This window comes from Pelobates fuscus, chromosome 3, assembly GCF_036172605.1.
Source record: "Pelobates fuscus isolate aPelFus1 chromosome 3, aPelFus1.pri, whole genome shotgun sequence".
NCBI classification, from domain to species: Eukaryota; Metazoa; Chordata; class Amphibia; order Anura; family Pelobatidae; genus Pelobates; species Pelobates fuscus.
Window position 1 is genome coordinate 781,767 of NC_086319.1, and position 26,854 is coordinate 808,620.

General features: G+C 42.9%; 1 protein-coding gene across 5 annotated transcripts in view; it reads left to right on the forward strand.

The window, feature by feature from the left end:
* Positions 1 to 25,628, forward strand: part of PTPRO (protein tyrosine phosphatase receptor type O) — a 550,218-nt gene extending 524,590 nt beyond the window's left edge. For all 5 annotated transcript variants that reach the window (XM_063446603.1, XM_063446604.1, XM_063446607.1 and 2 more), the window contains 3 exons: positions 5,277 to 5,412; positions 6,079 to 6,198; positions 23,722 to 25,628. In XM_063446603.1, coding sequence (XP_063302673.1) covers positions 5,277 to 5,412; positions 6,079 to 6,183 — 241 coding nt within the window. In that variant the 3' untranslated portion in view covers positions 6,184 to 6,198; positions 23,722 to 25,628. The remainder of the gene's footprint in view (positions 1 to 5,276; positions 5,413 to 6,078; positions 6,199 to 23,721) is intronic.
* The last annotated feature ends 1,226 nt before the right edge of the window (positions 25,629 to 26,854 follow it).

The window sequence follows — 26,854 nt, forward strand, 5'->3', positions numbered from 1 at the left end:
ATCTATCTCAGTATTGTATATTAATATAGTCATGTCTGTCCATCTATCTCAGTATTGTATATTAATATAGCCATGTCTGTCCATCTATCTCAGTATTGTATATTAATATAGTCATGTCTGTCCATCTATCTCAGTATTGTATATTAATATAGTCATGTCTGTCCATCTATCTCAGTATTGTATATTAATATAATCATGTCTGTCCATCTATCTCAGTATTGTATATTAATATAGCCATGTCTGTCCATCTATCTCAGTATTGTATATTAATATAGCCATGTCTGTCCATCTATCTCAGTATTGTATATTAATATAGTCATGTCTGTCCATCTATCTCAGTATTGTATATTAATATAGCCATGTCTGTCCATCTATCTCAGTATTGTATATTAATATAGTCATGTCTGTCCATCTATCTCAGTATTGTATATTAATATAGTCATGTCTGTCCATCTATCTCAGTATTGTATATTAATATAGTCATGTCTGTCCATCTATCTCAGTATTGTATATTAATATAATCATGTCTGTCCATCTATCTCAGTATTGTATATTAATATAGCCATGTCTGTCCATCTATCTCAGTATTGTATATTAATATAATCATGTCTGTCCATCTATCTCAGTATTGTATATTAATATAGGCATGTCTGTCCATCTATCTCAGTATTGTATATTAATATAGTCATGTCTGTCCATCTATCTCAGTATTGTATATTAATATAGGCATGTCTGTCCATCTATCTCAGTATTGTATATTAATATAGTCACGTCTGTCCATCTATCTCAGTATTGTATATTAATATAGTCATGTCTGTCCATCTATCTCAGTATTGTATATTAATATAGTCACGTCTGTCCATCTATCTCAGTATTGTATATTAATATAGTCATGTCTGTCCATCTATCTCAGTATTGTATATTAATATAGCCATGTCTGTCCATCTATCTCAGTATTGTATATTAATATAGTCATGTCTGTCCATCTATCTCAGTATTGTATATTAATATAGTCATGTCTGTCCATCTATCTCAGTATTGTATATTAATATAGTCATGTCTGTCCATCTATCTCAGTATTGTATATTAATATAATCATGTCTGTCCATCTATCTCAGTATTGTATATTAATATAGCCATGTCTGTCCATCTATCTCAGTATTGTATATTAATATAATCATGTCTGTCCATCTATCTCAGTATTGTATATTAATATAGTCATGTCTGTCCATCTATCTCAGTATTGTATATTAATATAGGCATGTCTGTCCATCTATCTCAGTATTGTATATTAATATAGTCACGTCTGTCCATCTATCTCAGTATTGTATATTAATATAGTCATGTCTGTCCATCTATCTCAGTATTGTATATTAATATAGTCACGTCTGTCCATCTATCTCAGTATTGTATATTAATATAGTCATGTCTGTCCATCTATCTCAGTATTGTATATTAATATAGCCATGTCTGTCCATCTATCTCAGTATTGTATATTAATATAGCCATGTCTGTCCATCTATCTCAGTATTGTATATTAATATAGTCATGTCTGTCCATCTATCTCAGTATTGTATATTAATATAGCCATGTCTGTCCATCTATCTCAGTATTGTATATTAATATAGTCATGTCTGTCCATCTATCTCAGTTTTGTATATTAATATAGTCACGTCTGTCCATCTATCTCAGTATTGTATATTAATATAGTCATGTCTGTCCATCTATCTCAGTATTGCATATTAATATAGTCATGTCTGTCCATCTAACTCAGTATTGTATATTAATATAGCCATGTCTGTCCATCTATCTCAGTAATGTATATTAATATAGCCATGTCTGTCCATCTATCTCAGTATTTTATATTGATATAGTCATGTCTGTCCATCTATCTCAGTATTGTATATTAATATAGTCATGTCTGTCCATCTATCTCAGTATTGTATATTAATATAGCCATGTCTGTCCATCTATCTCAGTATTGTATATTAATATAGTCATGTCTGTCCATCTATCTCAGTATTGTATATTAATATAGTCATGTCTGTCCATCTATCTCAGTATTGTATATTAATATAGCCATGTCTGTCCATCTATCTCAGTATTGTATATTAATATAGTCATGTCTGTCCATCTATCTCAGTATTGTATATTAATATAATCATGTCTGTCCATCTATCTCAGTATTGTATATTAATATAGCCATGTCTGTCCATCTATCTCAGTATTGTATATTAATATAGCCATGTCTCTCCATCTATCTCAGTATTGTATAATAATATAGTCATGTCTGTCCATCTATCTCAGTATTGTATATTAATATAGTCATGTCTGTCCATCTAGCTCAGTATTGTATATTAATATAGCCATGTCTGTCCATCTATCTCAGTATTGTATATTAATATAGTCATGTCTGTCCATCTATCTCAGTATTGTATATTAATATAGCCATGTCTGTCCATCTATCTCAGTATTGTATATTAATATAGCCATGTCTGTCCATCTATCTCAGTATTGTATATTAATATAGTCATGTCTGTCCATCTATCTCAGTATTGTATATTAATATAGCCATGTCTGTCCATCTATCTCAGTATTGTATATTAATATAGTCATGTCTGTCCATCTATCTCAGTATTGTATATTAATATAGTCATGTCTGTCCATCTATCTCAGTATTGTATATTAATATAGTCATGTCTGTCCATCTATCTCAGTATTGTATATTAATATAGTCATGTCTGTCCATCTATCTCAGTATTGTATATTAATATAGCCATGTCTGTCCACCTATCTCAGTATTGTATATTAATATAGCCATGTCTGTCCATCTATCTCAGTATTGTATATTAATATAGTCATGTCTGTCCATCTATCTCAGTATTGTATATTAATATAGCCATGTCTGTCCATCTATCTCAGTATTGTATATTAATATAGCCATGTCTGTCCATCTATCTCAGTATTGTATATTAATATAGTCATGTCTGTCCATCTATCTCAGTATTGTATATTAATATAGTCATGTCTGTCCATCTATCTCAGTATTGTATATTAATATAGTCATGTCTGTCCATCTATCTCAGTATTGTATATTAATATAGCCATGTCTGTCCATCTATCTCAGTATTGTATATTAATATAGTCATGTCTGTCCATCTATCTCAGTATTGTATATTAATATAGCCATGTCTGTCCATCTATCTCAGTATTGTATATTAATATAGCCATGTCTGTCCATCTATCTCAGTATTGTATATTAATATAATCATGTCTGTCCATCTATCTCAGTATTGTATATTAATATAGTCATGTCTGTCCATCTATCTCAGTATTGTATATTAATATAGCCATGTCTGTCCATCTATCTCAGTATTGTATATTAATATAGCCATGTCTGTCCATCTATCTCAGTATTGTATAATAATATAGTCATGTCTGTCCATCTATCTCAGTATTGTATATTAATATAGCCATGTCTGTCCATCTATCTCAGTATTGTATATTAATATAGTCATGTCTGTCCATCTATCTCAGTATTGTATATTAATATAGTCATGTCTGTCCATCTATCTCAGTATTGTATATTAATATAGCCATGTCTGTCCATCTATCTCAGTATTGTATATTAATATAGTCATGTCTGTCCATCTATCTCAGTATTGTATATTAATATAGTCATGTCTGTCCATCTATCTCAGTATTGTATATTAATATAGCCATGTCTGTCCATCTATCTCAGTATTGTATATTAATATAGCCATGTCTGTCCATCTATCTCAGTAATGTATTGTTTAGGTAATCTGTCCTTCTTTAACATACTCTACATTCCCCTCTCTGTCTGCTGACTAACTGAGCCATCTGTCAAAGTTTATATATTGATAAGTATCATTCGATCTGTCTGTCTGTCGGATCTTATCTAGTCTGTGTAATTTATCAATCGCTATCATTCTGTCTGTCTGTCTGTCTGATCTTATCTAGTCTGTGTAATTTATCAATCGCTATCATTCTGTCTGTCTGTCCGTCTGTCTGATCTTATCTAGTCTGTGTAATTTATCAATCGCTATCATTCTGTCTGTCTGTCTGTCTGTCTGTCTGCCTGTCTGTCTGATCTTATCTAGTCTGTGTAATTTATCAATCGCTATCATTCTGTCTGTCTGTCTGTCTGATCTTATCTAGTCTGTGTAATTTATCAATCGCTATCATTCTGTCTGTCTGTCCGTCTGTCTGATCTTATCTAGTCTGTGTAATTTATCAATCGCTATCATTCTGTCTGTCTGTCTGTCTGTCTGTCTGTCTGCCTGTCTGTCTGATCTTATCTAGTCTGTGTAATTTATCAATCGCTATCATTCTGTCTGTCTGTCTGTCTGATCTTATCTAGTCTGTGTAATTTATCAATCGCTATCATTCTGTCTGTCTGTCTGTCTGTCTGTCTGATTTTATCTAGTCTGTGTAATTTATCAATCGCTATCATTCTGTCTGTCTGTCTGTCTGATCTTATCTAGTCTGTGTAATTTATCAATTGCTATCATTCTGTCTGTCTGTCTGATCTTATCTAGTCTGTGTAATTTATCAATCGCTATCATTCTGTCTGTCTGTCCGTCTGTCTGATCTTATCTAGTCTTTGTAATTTATCAATCACTATCATTCTGTCTGTCCGTCTGTCTGATCTTATCTAGTCTGTATAATTTATCAATCACTATCATTCTGTCTGTCTGTCTGTCTGATCTTATCTAGTCTGTGTAATTTATCAATCGCTATCATTCTGTCTGTCCGTCTGTCTGATCTTATCTAGTCTGTGTAATTTATCAATCGCTATCATTCTGTCTGTCTGTCCGTCTGTCTGATCTTATCTAGTCTGTGTAATGTATCAATCGCTATCATTCTGTCTGTCTGTCTGATCTTATCTAGTCTGTGTAATGTATCAATCACTATCATTCTGTCTGTCTGATTTTATCTGAGCCTGTGTTGTCTATGAAAGCGGTCTGACTGTGTGATTGATCCATCAAATTTGTTTTATTCTTTGTAATCTATTGATCATTGTGTAATATTGTATGTAATGCATTTTGTAAACCTGTGGACATAATTTCTAAAAAGGATGAACTATGTTTTGTGTTTATGTAGAGCTAGGTTCCCCTCTCGGAAATCATTTGTTGGCTAGGTCAGATTAGGGGAGGTCCAGTGATGCTGGGTCTGGCCAGAGATTCCATAAAGACAGCATTTTACTATACAGATGCTATTAGTGAAATTACACTTGCTAAAACCTTGTGTTTCAGTGCGGGGGTTGGTCGTACAGGAACCTTTATTGCATTGGATCGATTGATGCAGCACATTCGTGATCATGAGTTTGTGGATGTTTTAGGACTCGTGGCCGAACTGCGTTCTTATCGGATGTCCATGGTCCAGACTGAAGTGAGTAAAAAATATTTAGCCAAGAGGGACAATTAGTCTAACAGAGTAGATTGAATCGTTTGTGTATTTGTGGAGAGAGGTTACATCTCGCATTGTTGGCAGTCGGTGATCACTTTCTTGTGACACAGCCTAACACCTAATATCAGAGTTCTACAGCCACATTGAGGAACATACTGTGCATTTTTAGGTCTGTACCTCTCAGCATGCCTTTATGCCTGGAAATAAAACCAAGCGGAAAAAATAGCACAATTAGTCAACAGATTACTAACGTGAAACTATTAAATCTCGCTGAATTCCCTTTTGCAATGATGTCATTTCGATAGAAAGCGTTTTAATCACTGACAGTTTAAATGGGTTTAAATTACCCACAATGTATCTGCATCAATTGGTGCAAATATTTATATTATAGCATGTCAATTAGTGGGATTCATTAAACAATGCCGCTAATAATAGGATTTATATTAAACCCACAATAACCCTTTGTTGATCACACACAGTAAGATGTATAATTTGGGATTACAGTTGGTTGATTCTGGAGTTGGTCTGGAATGTCCAATTATATACTTAGAATTGAAAAAAGAATAAACTTTAACTGTATTTGTAGCTAAAATCTGCTTGTCTGGTACCCCGGCTCTCTCTCAATGTAAATATTTCACATTTTCACAGGAACAGTTTATCTTTATTCACCATTGTGTGGGTCTAATGTGGAAAAAGAAGAAGCAACAATTTTCTATCAGTGACGTCATCTATGAAAATGTCAGCAAGTCCTAAATCATGTTTCACTTTGTAAGTACAGCGTTCTGCGTTATCCTTTCTGTGAACGCAGGTTACAGCAATGTTTAACCCTGTATATAGCGAATGATCCAATAGCAGGAGGAATCCTTCCACTTGGAATGAATGAATAGAACGGGTTTCCTTTCTGTGAACGCAGGTTACAGTAATGTTTAACCCTGTATATAGCGAATGATCCAATAGGAGGAGGAAACCTTCCACGTGGAGTGAATGAATAGAACGGGTTTCCTATCTGTGAACGCAGGTTACAGCAATGTTTAACCCTGTATATAGCGAATGATCCAATAGCAGGAGGAAACCTTCCACATGGAGTGAATGAATAGAACGGGTTTCCTATCTGTGAACGCAGGTTACAGCAATGTTTAACCCTGTATATAGCGAATGATCCAATAGCAGGAGGAAACCTTCCACGTGGAATGAATGAATAGAACGGGTTTCCTTTCTGTGAACGCAGGTTACAGCAATGTTTAACCCTGTATATAGCGAATGATCCAATAGCAGGAGGAATCCTTCCACTTGGAGTGAATGAATAGAACGGGTTTCCTTTCTGTGAACGCAGGTTACAGCAATGTTTAACCCTGTATATAGTGAATGATCCAATAGCAGGAGGAAACCTTCCACTTGGAATGAATGAATAGAACGGGTTTCCTTTCTGTGAACGCAGGTTACAGCAATGTTTAACCCTGTATATAGCGAATGATCCAATAGCAGGAGGAATCCTTCCACTTGGAGTGAATGAATAGAACGGGTTTCCTGTCTGTGAACGCAGGTTACAGCAATGTTTAACCCTGTATATAGTGAATGATCCAATAGGAGGAGGAAACCTTCCACGTGGAATGAATGAATAGAACGAGTTTCCTATCTGTGAACGCAGGTTACAGCAATGTTTAACCCTGTATATAGTGAATGATCCAATAGGAGGAGGAAACCTTCCACGTGGAATGAATGAATAGAACGGGTTTCCTATCTGTGAACGCAGGTTACAGCAATGTTTAACCCTGTATATAGTGAATGATCCAATAGCAGGAGGAAACCTTCCACTTGGAGTGAATGAATAGAACGGGTTTCCTTTCTGTGAACGCAGGTTACAGCAATGTTTAACCCTGTATATAGTGAATGATCCAATAGCAGGAGGAATCCTTCCACGTGGAATGAATGAATAGAACGGGTTTCCTTTCTGTGAAAGCAGGTTACAGCAATGTTTAACCCTGTATATAGCGAATGATCCAATAGCAGGAGGAAACGTTCCACGTGGAATGAATGAATAGAACGGGTTTCCTTTCTGTGAACGCAGGTTACAGCAATGTTTAACCCTGTATATAGCGAATGATCCAATAGCAGGAGGAATCCTTCCACGTGGAGTGAATGAATAGAACGGGTTTCCTTTCTGTGAACGCAGGTTACAGCAATGTTTAACCCTGTATATAGCGAATGATCCAATAGCAGGAGGAATCCTTCCACTTGGAGTGAATGAATAGAACGGGTTTCCTGTCTGTGAACGCAGGTTACAGCAATGTTTAACCCTGTATATAGTGAATGATCCAATAGGAGGAGGAAACCTTCCACGTGGAATGAATGAATAGAACGAGTTTCCTATCTGTGAACGCAGGTTACAGCAATGTTTAACCCTGTATATAGTGAATGATCCAATAGCAGGAGGAAACCTTCCACTTGGAGTGAATGAATAGAACGGGTTTCCTTTCTGTGAACGCAGGTTACAGCAATGTTTAACCCTGTATATAGCGAATGATCCAATAGGAGGAGGAAGCCTTCCACTTGGAATGAATGAATAGAACGGGTTTACTTTCTGTGAACGCAGGTTACAGCAATGTTTAACCCTGTATATAGCGAATGATCCAATAGCAGGAGGAATCCTTCCACGTGGAATGAATGAATAGAACGGGTTTCCTGTCTGTGAATGAAGGTTACAGCAATGTTTAACCCTGTATATAGCGAATGATCCAATAGCAGGAGGAATCCTTCCACTTGGAGTGAATGAATAGAACGGGTTTCCTTTCTGTGAACGCAGGTTACAGCAATGTTTAACCCTGTATATAGTGAATGATCCAATAGCAGGAGGAAACCTTCCACTTGGAATGAATGAATAGAACGGGTTTCCTTTCTGTGAACGCAGGTTACAGCAATGTTTAACCCTGTATATAGCGAATGATCCAATAGCAGGAGGAATCCTTCCACTTGGAGTGAATGAATAGAACGGGTTTCCTGTCTGTGAACGCAGGTTACAGCAATGTTTAACCCTGTATATAGTGAATGATCCAATAGGAGGAGGAAACCTTCCACGTGGAATGAATGAATAGAACGAGTTTCCTATCTGTGAACGCAGGTTACAGCAATGTTTAACCCTGTATATAGTGAATGATCCAATAGCAGGAGGAAACCTTCCACTTGGAGTGAATGAATAGAACGGGTTTCCTTTCTGTGAACGCAGGTTACAGCAATGTTTAACCCTGTATATAGCGAATGATCCAATAGGAGGAGGAAGCCTTCCACTTGGAATGAATGAATAGAACGGGTTTCCTTTCTGTGAACGCAGGTTACAGCAATGTTTAACCCTGTATATATTGAATGATCCAATAGCAGGAGGAATCCTTCCACGTGGAATGAATGAATAGAACGGGTTTCCTTTCTGTGAACGCAGGTTACAGCAATGTTTAACCCTGTATATAGTGAATGATCCAATAGGAGGAGGAAACCTTCCACGTGGAATGAATGAATAGAACGGGTTTCCTATCTGTGAACGCAGGTTACAGCAATGTTTAACCCTGTATATAGTGAATGATCCAATAGCAGGAGGAAACCTTCCACTTGGAGTGAATGAATAGAACGGGTTTCCTTTCTGTGAACGCAGGTTACAGCAATGTTTAACCCTGTATATAGTGAATGATCCAATAGCAGGAGGAATCCTTCCACGTGGAATGAATGAATAGAACGGGTTTCCTTTCTGTGAAAGCAGGTTACAGCAATGTTTAACCCTGTATATAGCGAATGATCCAATAGCAGGAGGAAACGTTCCACGTGGAATGAATGAATAGAACGGGTTTCCTTTCTGTGAACGCAGGTTACAGCAATGTTTAACCCTGTATATAGCGAATGATCCAATAGCAGGAGGAATCCTTCCACGTGGAGTGAATGAATAGAACGGGTTTCCTATCTGTGAACGCAGGTTACAGCAATGTTTAACCCTGTATATAGTGAATGATCCAATAGCAGGAGGAATCCTTCCACGTGGAATGAATGAATAGAACGGGTTTCCTTTCTGTGAAAGCAGGTTACAGCAATGTTTAACCCTGTATATAGCGAATGATCCAATAGGAGGAGGAAACCTTCCACGTGGAATGAATGAATAGAACGGGTTTCCTATCTGTGAACGCAGGTTACAGCAATGTTTAACCCTGTATATAGCGAATGATCCAATAGCAGGAGGAATCCTTCCACGTGGAATGAATGAATAGAATGGGTTTCCTTTCTGTGAACGCAGGTTACAGCAATGTTTAACCCTGTATATAGCGAATGATCCAATAGCAGGAGGAATCCTTCCACGTGGAGTGAATGAATAGAACGGGTTTCCTTTCTGTAGTGTTGTCGCGAACCGCCATTGACTTCAATGGGCAGGCGAATTTTAAAAACAACAGGGACTCTTTCTGGCCACAATAGTGATGGAAAAGTTGTTTCAAGGGGACTAACACCTGGACTGTGGCATGCCAGAGGGGGATCCATGGCAAAACTCCCATGGAAAATTGCACAGTTGATGCAGAGTCTGCTTTTAATCCATAAAGGGCAGAAATCACCTAACATTGACACCTGTCCTCAAAGCCCAGCCCTGATACACACTGACACAGAGCAGAATAGAGACTGTTCCCCCTACATAGGGTCACTTGGCAGATATGGATTGACACCTGTTCTCAAAACCCCTGATACACACTGACACAGAGCAGAATAGGGACTGTTCCCCCTACATAGGGTCACTTGGCAGATATGGATTGACACCTGTCCTCAAAACCCCTGATACACACTGACACAGAGCAGAATAGAGACTGTCCCCTGTCCACAGAGACCATGATACACACTGACACAGAGCAGAATAGAGACTGTTCACCGTCCACAGAGACCATAATACACACTGACACAGAGCAGAATAGAGACTGTTACCCCTACATAGGGTCACTTGGCAGATATGGATTGACACCTATCCTAATGATCCCTGATACACACTGACACAGAGCAGAATAGAGACTGTTCCCCCTACATAGGGTCACTTGGCAGATATGGATTGACACCTATCCTAATGATCCCTGATACACACTGACACAGAGCAGAATAGAGACTGTTCCCCCTACATAGGGTCACTTGGCAGATATGGATTGACACCTGTCCTCAAAACCCCTGATACACACTGACACAGAGCAGAATAGGGACTGTTCCCCCTACATAGGGTCACTTGGCAGATATGGATTGACACCTGTCCTCAAAACCCCTGATACACACTGACACAGAGCAGAATAGAGACTGTTCCCTGTCCACAGAGACCATGATACACACTGACACAGAGCAGAATAGAGACTGTTCACCGTCCACAGAGACCATGATACACACTGACACAGAGTAGAATAGAGACTGTTCCCCCTACATAGGGTCACTTGGCAGATATGGATTGACACCTGTCCTCAAAACCCCTGATACACACTGACACAGAGCAGAATAGGGACTGTTCCCCCTACATAGGGTCACTTGGCAGATATGGATTGACACCTGTCCTCAAAACCCCTGATACACACTGACACAGAGCAGAATAGGGACTGTTCCCCCTACATAGGGTCACTTGGCAGATATGGATTGACACCTATCCTAATGATCCCTGATACACACTGACACAGAGCAGAATAGAGACTGTTCCCCCTACAAAGGGTCACTTGGCAGATATGGATTGACACCTGTCCTCAAAACCCCTGATACACACTGACACAGAGCAGAATAGAGACTGTTCCCCCTACATAGGGTCACTTGGCAGATATGGATTGACACCTGTCCTCAAAACCCCTGATACACACTGACACAGAGCAGAATAGGGACTGTTCCCCCTACATAGGGTCACTTGGCAGATATGGATTGACACCTGTCCTCAAAACCCCTGATACACACTGACACAGAGCAGAATAGAGACTGTTCCCCCTACATAGGGTCACTTGGCAGATATGGATTGACACCTGTCCTCAAAACCCCTGATACACACTGACACAGAGCAGAATAGGGACTGTTCCCCCTACATAGGGTCACTTGGCAGATATGGATTGACACCTATCCTAATGATCCCTGATACACACTGACACAGAGCAGAATAGAGACTGTTCCCCCTACATAGGGTCACTTGGCAGGTATGGATTGACACCTGTCCTCAAAACCCCTGATACACACTGACACAGAGCAGAATAGAGACTGTTCCCCCTACATAGGGTCACTTGGCAGATGTGGATTGACACCTATCCTAATGATCCCTGATACACACTGACACAGAGCAGAATAGAGACTGTTCCCCCTACATCGGGTCACTTGGCAGATATGGATTGACACCTGTCCTCAAAACCCCTGATACACACTGACACAGAGCAGAATAGAGACTGTTCCCTGTCCACAGAGACCATGATACACACTGACACAGAGCAGAATAGAGACTGTTCACCGTCCACAGAGACCATGATACACACTGACACAGAGCAGAATAGAGACTGTTCCCCCTATATAGGGTCACTTGGCAGGTATGGATTGACACCTGTCCTCAAAGCCCCTGATACACACTGGGGGGAGCTACTGTCCTCCCCAACCCCTGCGCGGTGGGTGGGGGCCATAAATCACAATGGGGTGACCTACTGTCCTCCCCCCCTCGGCCCCCACCCCTGCGCGGTGGGTGGGGGGCATAAATCACAATGGGGGGCCTACTTTCCTCCCCCCCGGCCCCCATCCCTGCGCGGTGCGTGGGGGGCATAAATCACAATGGGACGGACCTACTGATAGGAGTGGAGTATTGTTCATATCAGTTTAATACCTTCCGCGTCTCCTATCAGTGGACGTGTAAATGGCAGAGATTTTTAATTGTTGAATCACCTCCCCTTTTTAGGCCAAGGTGGGAAGATGCTTAGACCACTGGTATATTGGTGCCATCTTGGAGGATTTTAATTTTTGGTTTGGTTTTTGAAGCCACAGTGCTGCACCAGTGGGCCTAAAAATTAGGCATGTACACATGCCTGAAAAATTTGGTATTGTTGCAGCCGCTGCTGTAGCAGCGGCCAGAAAAATTGATGTTTGTTTCACAGGCAGAAAGTGCCCTAAAACATGGCGGCTTGAACCCTAGTTGGTGGCGGATAAGTCATGCAAGTCAAACGTCATTCAGAGCTAAAATACAGCAGCGTTTTAGCCCAAGGCAGCTCATCTCATCAGGCCTTTTTTAAGCGAATGTATCGCCCAGTGTCAGTCCCTTCGGGATCCATCCCTCATTCATCTTAATAAAGGTGAGGTAATCTAGACTTTTTTGACCTAGGCGACTTCTCTTTTCAGTGACAATACCTCCTTCACTGAAGGTCCTTTCAGAAGTTCTATCGCAAATAGGGATAGCTCAGGCCACAGGTCAAGCCTGCACACCCAGTAGTCAAGGGGTTCATCGCTCCTCAGAGTGTCGATATCTGCAGTTAAGGCGAGGTAGTCTGCTACCTGTCGGTCGAGTCGCTCTCTGAGGGTGGATCCCGAAGGGCTGTGGCGATGCATAGGACTTAAAAAGGTCCGCATGTCCTCCATCAACAACAGGTCTTTAAAGCGTCCTGTCCTTGCCGGCGTGGTCGTGGGAGGAGGAGGAGGAGGATGACTTCCACCTCTCCCCCTGTTAGATTCCCGTTGTGCTGTGACATCACCCTTATACGCTGTGTAAAGCATACTTTTTAATTTATTTTGCAAATGCTGCATCCTTTCCGACTTGTTGTAATTGGGTAACATTTCCGCCACTTTCTGCTTATACCGGGGGTCTAGTAGCGTGGACACCCAGTACAGGTCGTTCTCCTTCAGCCTTTTGATACGAGGGTCCCTCAACAGGCAGGACAGCATGAAAGACCCCATTTGCACAAGGTTGGATGCCGAGCTACTCATTTCCCGTTCCTCCTCCTCACTGATGTCATTGAAGGTATGTTCTTCCCCCCAGCCACGTACAACACCACGGGTACCAGATAGGTGACAACGAGCACCCTGGGATGCCTGTTGTGTTTGGTCTTGCTCCTCCTCCTCCTCCTCAAAGCTACAATCCTCCTCTGACTCCTCTTCCTCACAATCCTCTTCCAGCGTTGCCGCAGGTCCAGCAAGCGATGCTGATAAGGCTGTTTCTGGTGGTGATGGTGACCACAACTCTTCCTCTTCCTCTTCACGCTCATCTACAGCCTGATCCAGCACTCTTCGCAGGGCATGCTCCTTGAAGAAAACAAATGGTATGATGTCGCTGATGGTGCCTTCGTTGCGACTGACTAGGTTTGTCACCGCCTCAAAAGGACGCATGAGCCTACAGGCATTGCGCATGAGCGTCCAGTAACGTGGCAAAAAAATTCCCAGCTCCCCAGAGGCTGTCCTAGCACCCCGGTCATACAAATATTCATTAACAGCTTTTTCTTGTTGGAGCAGGCGGTCGAACATTAGGAGTGTTGAATTCCAACGTGTAGGGCTGTCACAAATCAAGCGCCTCACTGGCATGTTGTTTCGCCGCTGGATATCGGCAAAGTGAGCCATGGCCGTGTAGGAACGCCTGAAATGGCCACACACCTTCCTGGCCTGCTTCAGGACGTCCTGTAAGCCTGTGTACTTATGCACAAAGCGTTGTACGATCAGATTACACACATGTGCCAACTTGCCCAACTTCAATGCCGCTATCAGATTTTTTCCGTTGTCACACACCACTTTGCCGATATCCAGTTGCTGCGGAGTCAGCCACTTTTCCACCTGTGCGTTCAGGGCGGACAGGAGTGCTTGTCCGGTGTGACTCTCTGCTTTCAAGCAAGTCAAACCCAAGACGGCGTGACACTGCCGTATCCGGGATGTGGAATAGTACCTGGTGAGCTGGGGGGGTGCCGTTGATGTGGAGCAAGAAGCAGCGGCACAAGAGGACTCAGCCGAGGAGGTTATGGAAGAGGATGGAGTAGGAGGAGTAGAGGAGGTGGCAGCAGGACTGCCTGCAATTCGTGGCGGTGTCACCAACTCCTCTGCAATGCCACGCATTCCTTGCTTGGCAGCCGTCAGCAGGTTTACCCAATGCGCAGTGTAGGTGATATACCATGCTTTGCAGACCAGGTATCAGTGGTCAGATGGACTCTTGCCCCAACACTGTGTGCCAGACAAGCCATTACTTCCTTTTGCACAATCGAGTACAGGTTGGGGATTGCCTTTTGTGAAAAGAAATTTCGGCCGGGTACCTTCCACTGCGGTGTCCCAATAGCTACAAATTTTTTGAACGCCTCAGACTCAACCAGATTGTATGGTAAAAGCTGGCGGGCTAATAGTTCGGACAAGCCAGCTGTCAGACGCTGGGCAAGGGGGTGACTTGGTGACATTGGCTTCTTACGCTCAAACATGTCCTTGACAGACACATGACTGTGGGCAGATGAGCGGGAACTGCTCAAGGCGGGAGACGGAGTGGCGGATGGTTGAGAGGGGGCAAGAAGGACAGCAGTGGTTGACGTGGCTGAAGATGCTGGACCAGGAGGAGGATGGCGGCTTAGAGTAGGCGTGCTGCTTGTACTCATGTGTTGATCCCATAGGCGTTTGTGATGTGAGATCATGTGCCTACGCAAAGCAGTTGTACCTAGGTGGGTGTTGGACCTCCCACGACTCAGTTTCCTTTGGCACAGGTTGCAAATGGCATCGCTGTTGTCAGAGGCAGACACACAAAAAAAATGCCACACTGCTGAGCTCTGCAATGACGGCATTCTGGTGGTGGACACAGCATGTGTTGATTGGCGTGCTGTCGGGCTGACCCCGGGTGCCGATGCATGCTGTCTGACTGTGCCACTAGCTCCTTGCGACGACCCCCCCCTGCTTCCAACTCGTCTCCTCCTCCTCCTCTCTGTCTCCCCATCTGAACTTTCGCCCTGTTCTTCTTCTTGCCGAGCGGGCACCCACGTGACATCCATGGACGCATCGTCATCATCAACCGCTTCGCTTGTATCTGACAACTCAGAAAAGGAAGCAGCAGCGGGTACAACATCATCATCATCACACCGTACCTCCATGTGTTTAATGCTGCCTGCCTGAGACATATCCCTGTTATCTACATCCTCTAGCAATAATGGTTGCGCATCACTCATTTCTTCAAACGGGTGTGTGAATAACTCCTCTGACATACCAAGTAAAGCAGCTGTGGTGGTGTTTTGGTGGTGGCGGCAGGCGGCTGAATGCTATCTTGAGAGGTGCCTGAAGCTAAGCTGGAGGAGGATGGTGCGTCAAGGTTCCGAGCGGAGGCTGTACAAGATTGGGTGTCCTGTGTTAGCCAGTCAACTAAGTCCTCAGAACTTTTCAAGTTCAGGGTACGTGGCTTCTGAAAACTGGGCATTATTCTAGGGCAAAAGGGAATCACAGCACCACGACCACGACGGCCCCTGTGGGGTGGCCTGCCTCTGCCTGTCATTTTTTGGGGGATTAGTGGTACTATGCGTGCAAGCTACTGTGAGACCAGATATGATTGGCAATGTGCACTGGAACAGTTCTGCAGAGCACACGCTGAAGGAAGGACTGACAGAGCCGCTTGAAGACAAGTAACTGCTATTCAATCTATAACAGTGAAAAACAAATTTTGGTTTTAAAAGCACGCTATAGAGACACCAGATATGATTGGCAATGTGCACTGGAACAGTTCTGCAGAGCACACACTGTAGGCCTGAGACACCCGCTTGAAGACAAGTAACTGCTATTCAATCTATAACAGTGAAAAACAAATTTTGGTTTTAAAAGCACGCTATAGAGACACCAAATATGATTGGCAACTGTCAAAGCACGCTGGAACAGGTCTACAGAGCACACGCTGAAGTAGGCCTGACACCCAGATGCTTGCAGACAACTAACTGATCTTCTATTACAGTGAAAAAAAATGATTTCTTTAAAATCTAAAGCTTAAGCTATTGTTAAAACAGATATGAGTGGTGGCACTGACTGTGCAAATGGGCAAGGCATCCAACCTGACACAGAAGCTGGCAGGCAGGCAACTGCTCTTCTATTATAGTGAAAAAAAATTATTTATTTTAAATCTAAAGCTTAACCAATTGTTAAAACAGATATGAGTGGTGGCACTGGGCTAGTGGGCACAGTATCCAATGTGAACCTCACACAGAAGCTGGCAGGCAGGCAACTGCTCTTCTATTACAGTGGAAACAAAATTTTGGTTGTAAAAGCACGCTATAGAGACACAAGATATGAGTGGCAACTGTCAAAGCACGCTGGCACAGGTCTGCAGAGCACACGCTGAAGTAGGCCTGAAACACAGACGCTTGCAGACAACTAACTGCTCTTCTATTACAGTGAAAAAAAAATATTTATTTTAAATGTAAAGCTTAACCAATTGTTAAAACAGATATGAGTGGTGGCACTGGGCTAGTGGGCACAGTATCCAATGTGAACCTCACACAGAAGCTGGCAGGCAGGCAACTGCTCTTCTATTACAGTGGAAACAAAATTTTGGTTGTAAAAGCACGCTATAGAGACACAAGATATGAGTAGCAACTGTCAAAGCACGCTGGCAGGGTTGTGCAGGGCACACGCTGAAGGAAGGCCTGACAGAGCCGCTTGAAGGACACTGACTGTCTGCTATTAGCTTACACTGGAAACCTTTTTTCTTTGTAAAAGCACGCTAAAGAGACACCAGATATGATTGGCAACTGTCAAAGCACGCTGGCACAGGTCTGCAGAGCACACGCTGAAGTAGGCCTGACACCCAGACGCTTGCAGACAACTAACTGCTCTTCTATTACAGTGAAAAAAAAATATTTATTTTAAATGTAAAGCTTAACCAATTGTTAAAACAGATATGAGTGGTGGCACTGGGCAAGTAGGCACAGTATCCAATGTGAACCTCACACAGAAGCTGGCAGGCAGGCAACTGCTCTTCTATTACAGTGGAAACAAAATTTTGGTTGTAAAAGCACGCTATAGAGACACCAGATATGATTGGCAACTGTCAAAGCACGCTGGCACAGGTCTGCAGAGCACACGCTGAGGTAGGCCTGACACCCAGATGCTTGCAGACAACTAACTGATCTTCTATTACAGTGAAAAAAAATGATTTCTTTAAAATCTAAAGCTTAACCAATTGTTAAAACAGATATGAGTGGTGGCACTGGGCTAGTGGGCACAGTATCCAATGTGAACCTCACACAGAAGCTGGCAGGCAGGCAACTGCTCTTCTATTACAGTGAAAAAAAAATATTTATTTTAAATCTAAAGCTTAACCAATTGTTAAAACAGATATGAGTGGTGGCACTGGGCTAGTGGGCACAGTATCCAATGTGAACCTCACACAGAAGCTGGCAGGCAGGCAACTGCTCTTCTATTACAGTGAAAAAAAATATTTATTTAAAATCTAAAGCTTAACCAATTGTTAAAACAGATATGAGTGGTGGCACTGACCGTGCAAATGGGCAAGGCATCCAACCTGACACAGAAGCTGGCAGGCAGGCAACTGCTCTTCTATTACAGTGAAAAAAAATTATTTATTTTAAATGTAAAGCTTAACCAATTGTTAAAACAGATATGAGTGGTGGCACTGGGCTAGTGGGCACAGTATCCAATGTGAACCTCACACAGAAGCTGGCAGGCAGGCAACTGCTCTTCTATTACAGTGAAAAAAATTATTTATTTAAAATCTAAAGCTTAACCAATTGTTAAAACAGATATGAGTGGTGGCACTGACCGTGCAAATGGGCAAGGCATCCAACCTGACACAGAAGCTGGCAGGCAGGCAGGCAACTGATCTTCTATTACAGTGACATTTTTTTATTTATTTTAAATCTAAAGCTTAACCAATTGTTAAAACAGATATGAGTGGTGGCACTGGGCTAGTGGGCACAGTATCCAATGTGAACCTCACACAGAAGCTGGCAGGCAGGCAACTGCTCTTCTATTACAGTGAAAAAAAAATATTTATTTTAAATGTAAAGCTTAACCTATTGTTAAAACAGATATGAGTGGTGGCACTGGGCTAGTGGGCACAGTATCCAATGTGAACCTCACACAGAAGCTGGCAGGCAGGCAACTGCTCTTCTATTACAGTGGAAACAAAATTTTGGTTGTAAAAGCACGCTATAGAGACACAAGATATGAGTAGCAACTGTCAAAGCACGCTGGCAGGGTTGTGCAGGGCACACGCTGAAGGAAGGCCTGACAGAGCCGCTTGAAGGACACTGACTGTCTGCTATTAGCTTACACTGGAAACCTTTTTTCTTTGTAAAAGCACACTAAAGAGACACCAGATATGATTGGCAACTGTCAAAGCACGCTGGCACAGGTCTGCAGAGCACACGCTGAAGTAGGCCTGACACCCAGACGCTTGCAGACAACTAACTGCTCTTCTATTACAGTGAAAAAAAAATATTTATTTTAAATGTAAAGCTTAACCAATTGTTAAAACAGATATGAGTGGTGGCACTGGGCAAGTAGGCACAGTATCCAATGTGAACCTCACACAGAAGCTGGCAGGCAGGCAACTGCTCTTCTATTACAGTGGAAACAAAATTTTGGTTGTAAAAGCACGCTATAGAGACACCAGATATGATTGGCAACTGTCAAAGCACGCTGGCACAGGTCTGTAGAGCACACGCTGAAGTAGGCCTGACACCCAGATGCTTGCAGACAACTAACTGATCTTCTATTACAGTGAAAAAAAATGATTTCTTTAAAATCTAAAGCTTAACCAATTGTTAAAACAGATATGAGTGGTGGCACTGGGCTAGTGGGCACAGTATCCAATGTGAACCTCACACAGAAGCTGGCAGGCAGGCAACTGCTCTTCTATTACAGTGAAAAAAAATTATTTATTTTAAATCTAAAGCTTAACCAATTGTTAAAACAGATATGAGTGGTGGCACTGGGCTAGTGGGCACAGTATCCAATGTGAACCTCACACAGAAGCTGGCAGGCAGGCAACTGCTCTTCTATTACAGTGAAAAAAAATATTTATTTAAAATCTAAAGCTTAACCAATTGTTAAAACAGATATGAGTGGTGGCACTGACCGTGCAAATGGGCAAGGCATCCAACCTGACACAGAAGCTGGCAGGCAGGCAACTGCTCTTCTATTACAGTGAAAAAAAATTATTTATTTTAAATGTAAAGCTTAACCAATTGTTAAAACAGATATGAGTGGTGGCACTGGGCTAGTGGGCACAGTATCCAATGTGAACCTCACACAGAAGCTGGCAGGCAGGCAACTGCTCTTCTATTACAGTGAAAAAAATTATTTATTTAAAATCTAAAGCTTAACCAATTGTTAAAACAGATATGAGTGGTGGCACTGACCGTGCAAATGGGCAAGGCATCCAACCTGACACAGAAGCTGGCAGGCAGGCAGGCAACTGATCTTCTATTACAGTGAAATTTTTTTATTTATTTTAAATCTAAAGCTTAACCAATTGTTAAAACAGATATGAGTGGTGGCACTGGGCTAGTGGGCACAGTATCCAATGTGAACCTCACACAGAAGCTGGCAGGCAGGCAACTGCTCTTCTATTACAGTGAAAAAAAAATATTTATTTTAAATGTAAAGCTTAACCTATTGTTAAAACAGATATGAGTGGTGGCACTGGGCAAATAGGCACAGTATCCAATGTGAACCTCACACAGAAGCTGGCAGGCAGGCAACTGCTCTTCTATTACAGTGGAAACAAAATTTTGGTTGTAAAAGCACGCTATAGAGACACAAGATATGAGTGGCAACTGTCAAAGCACGCTGGCACAGGTCTGCAGAGCACCTGCAATTACATTACACAGGATAGAAAAAAAAAAAGCAGCCTGATGTTATAGCCCTAAAAAGGGCTTTTTGGGGTGCTGTCCTTACAGCAGAGATCAGATGAGTCCTTCTTGATTGTAGTGGACACTGAATACCCTAGCCTAGCTATCAATTTCCCTATCTAATCAGCAGCAGCTAAACTTTCCCTCCTCTCACTAAGCATGCATCTTCCGAATGAATCGAAAATGGATGCTGGGAGGGAGGTTGGAGGGTGTGGAAGGGAGGGAGTGCTGCTGATTGGCTGGAATGTGTCTGCTGACCGAGAGGCACAGGGTCAAAGTTTGCCCAATGATGACGAATAGGGGGCGGATCGAACTGCGCATGTGTCCGCCCGCCGCGGCGAACGCGAACACGCTAATTTCGCCGGGAACTGTTCGCCGGCGGACAGTTCGGTACATCACTACCTTTCTGTGAATGCAGGTTACAGCAATGTTTAACCCTGTATATAGCGAATGATCCAATAGCAGGAGGAAACCTTCCACGTGGAATGAATAGAACGGGTTTCCTTTCTGTGAATGCAGGTTACAGCAATGTTTAACCCTGTATAAAAAAAATCCACCTCTACTAAACTCAAGACCTGCTCTACTAAAACCCAGTCCCCCCCTCTGTACTAATTCCCAATCTCTCCCCCCCCACCTCCTCTATACTTAATCCCAGCACCTCCCTCTACTAAACCATGGTCATCGCAACACTGACCAACACACGCACACTCTGACACACACACACGCACACATTTCCACATTCTTGTACACACTAAAATAATTTTCTTTCTTGCTCCCTACCTACGGGAGCTGGTGTGGGGCTCCTCCTGGAGGCCGATGGGGATCTTCTCTCGGGAGCTCAGTCTTCCTGCTCCCTCATGTGCGCAGTTTAGTGATGCTTGGTGCTGGAATGACGTCAAGGCAGAGTGCAGCCTAGCGGACAAGGGAACATGTATGAATGTGGGATGGATGAAACATGATTGACTGTTTGTTATGTGTGGGAGTATGGTATGTGAGGAAGTGGGTGGTGACAAATCAGTAAAATTCCTCCTGTTATTTGGGCCTGTTGGTGATCTCTGCCTGTGGCATGGATGTTCAAGCCATCCTGTCAGCCCTCAGGGCTGAAGCAGCAGTGGCCGGTGGCCAGGAGCTCCGCAAGCAATTTGCTCGCTTTCTCAAGCCCCAGCCGTCTAGTGGTGCAGTCTCCCCTCTCCGCTGTGTGGCTCCCATGCGGGTCGGCACACCTGCTCTCAGCTCGGCTGAACCTTAGTTCCTCTCCTCGGGCCCAGTATAAGAGCTGCAGCCCGGGCCCAAGTCTGCAACAGGTCTGCGTGCCATAGCCACATGGCGCGCAGCCTGCCACCCAGCCTATCTCCCCCTCTGTCCCTGGTGTCCAGGACGCCGCTTTATGCTCAGGTGGCCGCTTTACGCTCAGGTGGCCGGATGTCTTCTCAGCGATCGACCCAGGTGGCGCATGGGATGTGGCAGTGGCGAGTAGGCCCCTTCGGGGAACGCGTGGTGAGTCTCTCCCACGGGTGGAGAGGGTGTTTCTTCTACAATTACTAGGCCTCTGGGCTCTCCTCTGACCGTTCTTCCCTCTCCCCTGGTTCCCACCCAGCCTTTGCCGGCGGGGTCTGTTGGCCGGGCGGCTTCTCTCCTTCTCCTGGCTTCTCCCGAACTGCATACAAGGGAATAAGGTAGCACTCCAAACTCCCGAACTGGATCCTCACGAATAGCTGCTAGCAGACGAACAAGAAAAGCTCCCAAGCGGCTTACACTCCTGGCAGTCAGTCTCTATCAGCATACAGTGAATCCCCCCAAGAACGAGACAAGGCTCCGTGTTGAGGGTCAAGCAGTGGTCTGGTTTATTATAGGCTACCCGCCCAGTATTTATGCAGGTCTCCCACTTGGTGGACACTCCCCTAGGGGACCAGATGGGAGACTGTAACAAAAGACAGACAGGTAGAAGTTTAGGACATACAGTCACAATACTTTCCCACAATGCATCCTGGCTTCCTCCCTTCTGCCCTGGAGATAATTGAGAAGTAATTCAATTATCTCCCAGGACAGAAGCAAGACTCCATTATGCACGTGGTGAGCACAAAGCATTAAAATACTTTAAAATACACAAAGTCACATTTTATACATGAAACACAGACATGTCACATATCCCCAGATAGCTGGGATCTGAGCGTACAAAACTACCGAATAGCGCTCAGATCCTATTCACACAGTTCAATTGCCATGGAGCCAAAGTATTTAAGTACACGAATGGGCTCCATGGCATAGCTATCTGGGTTAACACATTCACATAACAAAATACCGGATGAACCTGTGTTCGGTTCAATCGGTACGAATAAGAACCAGGAGGCGGACGGCTCAGCGGTGTTCGTGCAAATAAGTGTCCGTTTTTAGATCCATTGTGTAAGCGCTGAACACCGCTGGCCGCTCTGGACTTTTAAAATGGCCGCCGCCACGTGTTCGGTAAAGGAACAAAGACCACCCTGTATTCGTCAATTAAGCTGCGGTTAACCGCAGCTTCAGGGAGGTAAATTGGTGGCACACTCCAGCTCCCAGGTGGTCGCTCCTTCGGCAGTTTGTTCGGTAGATAAAATCTACCGAACACCCCGGCAGAAAGGCACGAATAAGCTTTTCTGCAGGGAAAATAAAGTCTTTTAAAGTCTGGTCCATAGTCCAAAGGCAGCAGGCGGGCAACCAGGCTTCTCCAATGCAATGTGGGGAGATTGCTCTCGTCACAGATGAGTAAGGGGATAATGGCCGGGTCTCATCCTCCCCTGTCTCTTATGGTGAACCCCAAGGGGTACCAGGTTGGACGTGTCCCCGCCGAACTAAAAACCATCTGGTGGGGAGCATTATGTCCGAGTCCCCACCAAGCTAAAAGACGACTGGTGGGGAGCCCCAAAAATGGAAGAGGAATTTATTATGCCGAGGGGGGAGGTGAGAGCCTTTGGGAAGGGGTGTGTTAGAATTATCAAGGACGTTTTTGGTTAAATTACTGTATGACATAATGTAATGTTATTCATTTGTTAATTTATGATCGTTTTACTATGTACTGTTTTATACGTTTGGATGCGTTATACAGTATTTGGTTGTTATAATAAATGCTGTGGCCTGTTATATCCAAGTTTTAGTGTCTGTCGTTATTTGGGGCATACATGGTTTGTTTGAGGGAGCAGTGAGGAGTAGGAAGACTGAGACCCCTCGCTGCAGCCAGGTTAGTCTCCTCCGGCCGGTATCAGGTAAATTTTAGCAGAGTAGACACCTGCAATGTAAGGAGAGCAGGTGCCTACTCTGCCTTAGTAATCATGGCAAACTCGCGGCTCACTCGGCTGCAAAGATATTCATTGTGGGCCTCAAGCGGCCCGTGGGCCACGAGTTTCACATGCTTGGATTAAATGGAAGGATTTTGAATTTAATGAAGTACTGTGGATGTTGATTAGCCATAATTTGAACACTGTCACCTCTGCTTGCCTTTTAGATAAGGAAAATGGACAATCATCTTCCTTCACTTCAGATTTTTTTCCGAATGGCTAAATATTGACCAGCAATGGCCAATGTGGACGTATCGGGAAGACCAAGCCTTAAACCTTCTCCTGTGTCTTGTGGACAGTTTCTGTTACAAACTTTTTATGTTGTTTTTAAGTAATGGACCAAAAGAAAGGAACAATAAATTAAAGACAAAAATACATTGTACCAGACACTCGTTATGATTTGAAGTGCGTTGTGCACGTTCGATTTAGAGTTGCTTGTTTCACAGTCCTGCTGTCCTGTTATAAGAAATGTGAATCGAGCATTGTTAGTGTCCAATAAATATATGTTGACGGATGGAGTCCTAGTCTAGATAGAACCAATGCTCCGCTCACTGCCATATTAACCGCACATATTGCCTTTCTACCAAAGAGGAAAGGAAAAAGATGTCCTATCTTGTGCAACCTGTCTGACTGCTCTGGAATGCTGTATATTTTTAAGTTAAATGGGTTGACGTAAGTCTCTGTGGAATTTTCAGCTCACACTTTTAGAAGGACTTTACAGGAGATATTGTGAAGCTTCAGGTTGACAATCCCTCTGCTTAGTCAACCATCCAGTGTATGTCAAATGATCGGCAGCCAATGGCAGAGCGTTCACTGTTTAATCCCAGTACTCACAGTGATTTATCTTCAAAGCACTAAAATATATAATAAAAAGAGAGAGAGAGACTGACTGTACATTAAGAAGATGGTACCCAAAGATGAACTGTTAAGGGAATGCCTGACACAACAGAAGATTTAGAAAAGGAGAAAGTTCCATGGAAAAACAAACCTCTCCATGGGGTATACCACTGGCAGATAGTGGATGTGGCCCACAAGATAAAATCCTACCAGTTGCTGGAAAAAGCAGAACTGAAAGACCGCACTGAGGCACTAATCCTAACAGCACAGGAACAGGCACTCTGCAACAGATCAATAGAAGCGGGAGTCAACCACACTAGGCAAGACCCAAGGTGCAAAGAGGCCCCTGCAACAATCCAGCACTCAGGAGCTGTTCACAAGATGTTAGCAGGAAAAGCATGCACTGAAAAGCACAACCAACCAAGTGACTGGGATTGTGTACCAAATCATCTGCACAGATTATGGGCTGAACCTGCCTAATTCCAGATGGGAGATACGACAAAGAGTAGTTGAGATCCACACAGACAAGCAAGAACTAAACAACCAACCTGATATTGTGGTGGTGGATGTAGCAATACCCAGTTACTATAACATTAGGAAGAAGGAACATAAAAAGATGGACAAATACCAAGGACTGAAAGAAGAGCTAGAAAGGATGTGGAAAGTGAAGGCAGTGTAGTCCCAAATGTGATAGGAGCACTCGGCGCTGTGACCCCCAAGTTGGAGGAGTTTCTTCAACAGATTTCAGGTGGGATATCTGAGATTGCTGTCCAAAAGATACTGCACAGAACCCTCAGACTCTCAGGTGTCTGATAGAGAACCCAAGAATTAGGAATAAATATACCACCCAGAGGGGTGAGAAAATCAATTGCATTATAAATAATATATATTATATTGTAGTGCTTTTAAGAGAAATCACTTGTGAAAAATTTAGTTTCAGACAGTTTGTCCGTATCAAGTTATTTTTATGCCACAGCTGGATGAATCGATCCGCCCGGGATTTACCTGTGGAGTCTTATTCAATAAATAACAGGTAAACTGCAGGCAAATTGATCCATTCTGATATGGATTAAAAGGAATATGAATCAGACAAAGTAGCTCAAAATTGATATATTTATCCAATGTTTAGGTATTTTCTTGTCAATCCCCTGTTATTGGGTGTAGGTACTATTTGATGCTGAGCATGAAAAGATTGTGCCATTCAGGGGAGCCAGAACACTGTATAAAACAGTGAAACAAATTGCACATTAAATAAAATATTTAAATTAAAAACAGTGAATTTGTGTTGTCAATATTTTCCACATAAGTAATATAAAAAAAAGCGGGTATGTGTTTATGTGACATATCGAGTACAACGGGTGCTGTGTGTGTGTGTGTGTGTGAGAGATATAGAGTACAATGGGTGCTGTGTGTGTGAGAGAGATATAGAGTAGAGCAGGTGGTGTGTGTGTGTGTGTGTGTGTGTGTGTGTGTGATATAGAGTAGAGCGGGTGCTGTGTGTGTGTGTGTGTGTGTGTGTGAGAGAGATATAGAGTACAACGGGTGCTGTGTGTGTGTGTGTGAGAGAGGTATGGAGTAGAGCGGGTGCTGTGTATGTGTGTGTGAGATATCGAGTACAGCGGGTGCTGTGTGTGTGTGAGAGAGATATAGAGTACAGCGGGTGCTGTGTATGTGTGAGAGAGATCGAGTACAGCGGGTGCTGTGTGTGTGTGAGAGAGATCGAGTACAGCGGGTGATGTGTGTGTGTGTGTGAGAGAGATGGTCCGCCTCCAAATCCCGCCCACAGGAATACACACAGAGAAACAAAAACACACACTGATACAAAAGGACACAGATACACACACACACACACACAGATACATACTAACAGACACATGTATGTGCGTAGTGGGGAATTACGATGCCACATAAACATAACTAACCACATTCAACCCCCCAATAACGACAGACAACGTAGTATGGATGAACAGGCCACAGCATTTATTATAACATAAATAAATTACTGTATAACACATTCATAACTTCATATATTAAACTCTTCTTTTCTGTAACAAAATTGTTAGAAATAAATAAATATAAAATAACATATATACATATATAACCCAACATAAAGTGTTATACAGAGACCCAACCGTCCTTGCCAATGAACCTACAGTGGTTCCTAAACACCACTGCCTCTAACCTCCCCCCTCGTCATAAAAACATATCATTCCAATGCCCGCCATCAGCCGACCTTATCCACGCTCGATGGGCACGACACCTCAGGCAACCTAATGTTAAACCTTTGAAGCAGGGAAGGTTGAGACCTGCAAACATAATGAACTTACTCCATCCTTAAACATAACCACTCAAACTTAATTGGCAAGGACATACCCCCGGCTCGCTGTGACTAACTAATCCTACACGGGGTGGGCGGGCGGGAAGCTGTTTGCTGGCCCGAATCCCAAGTGGCACTGAGGTAAG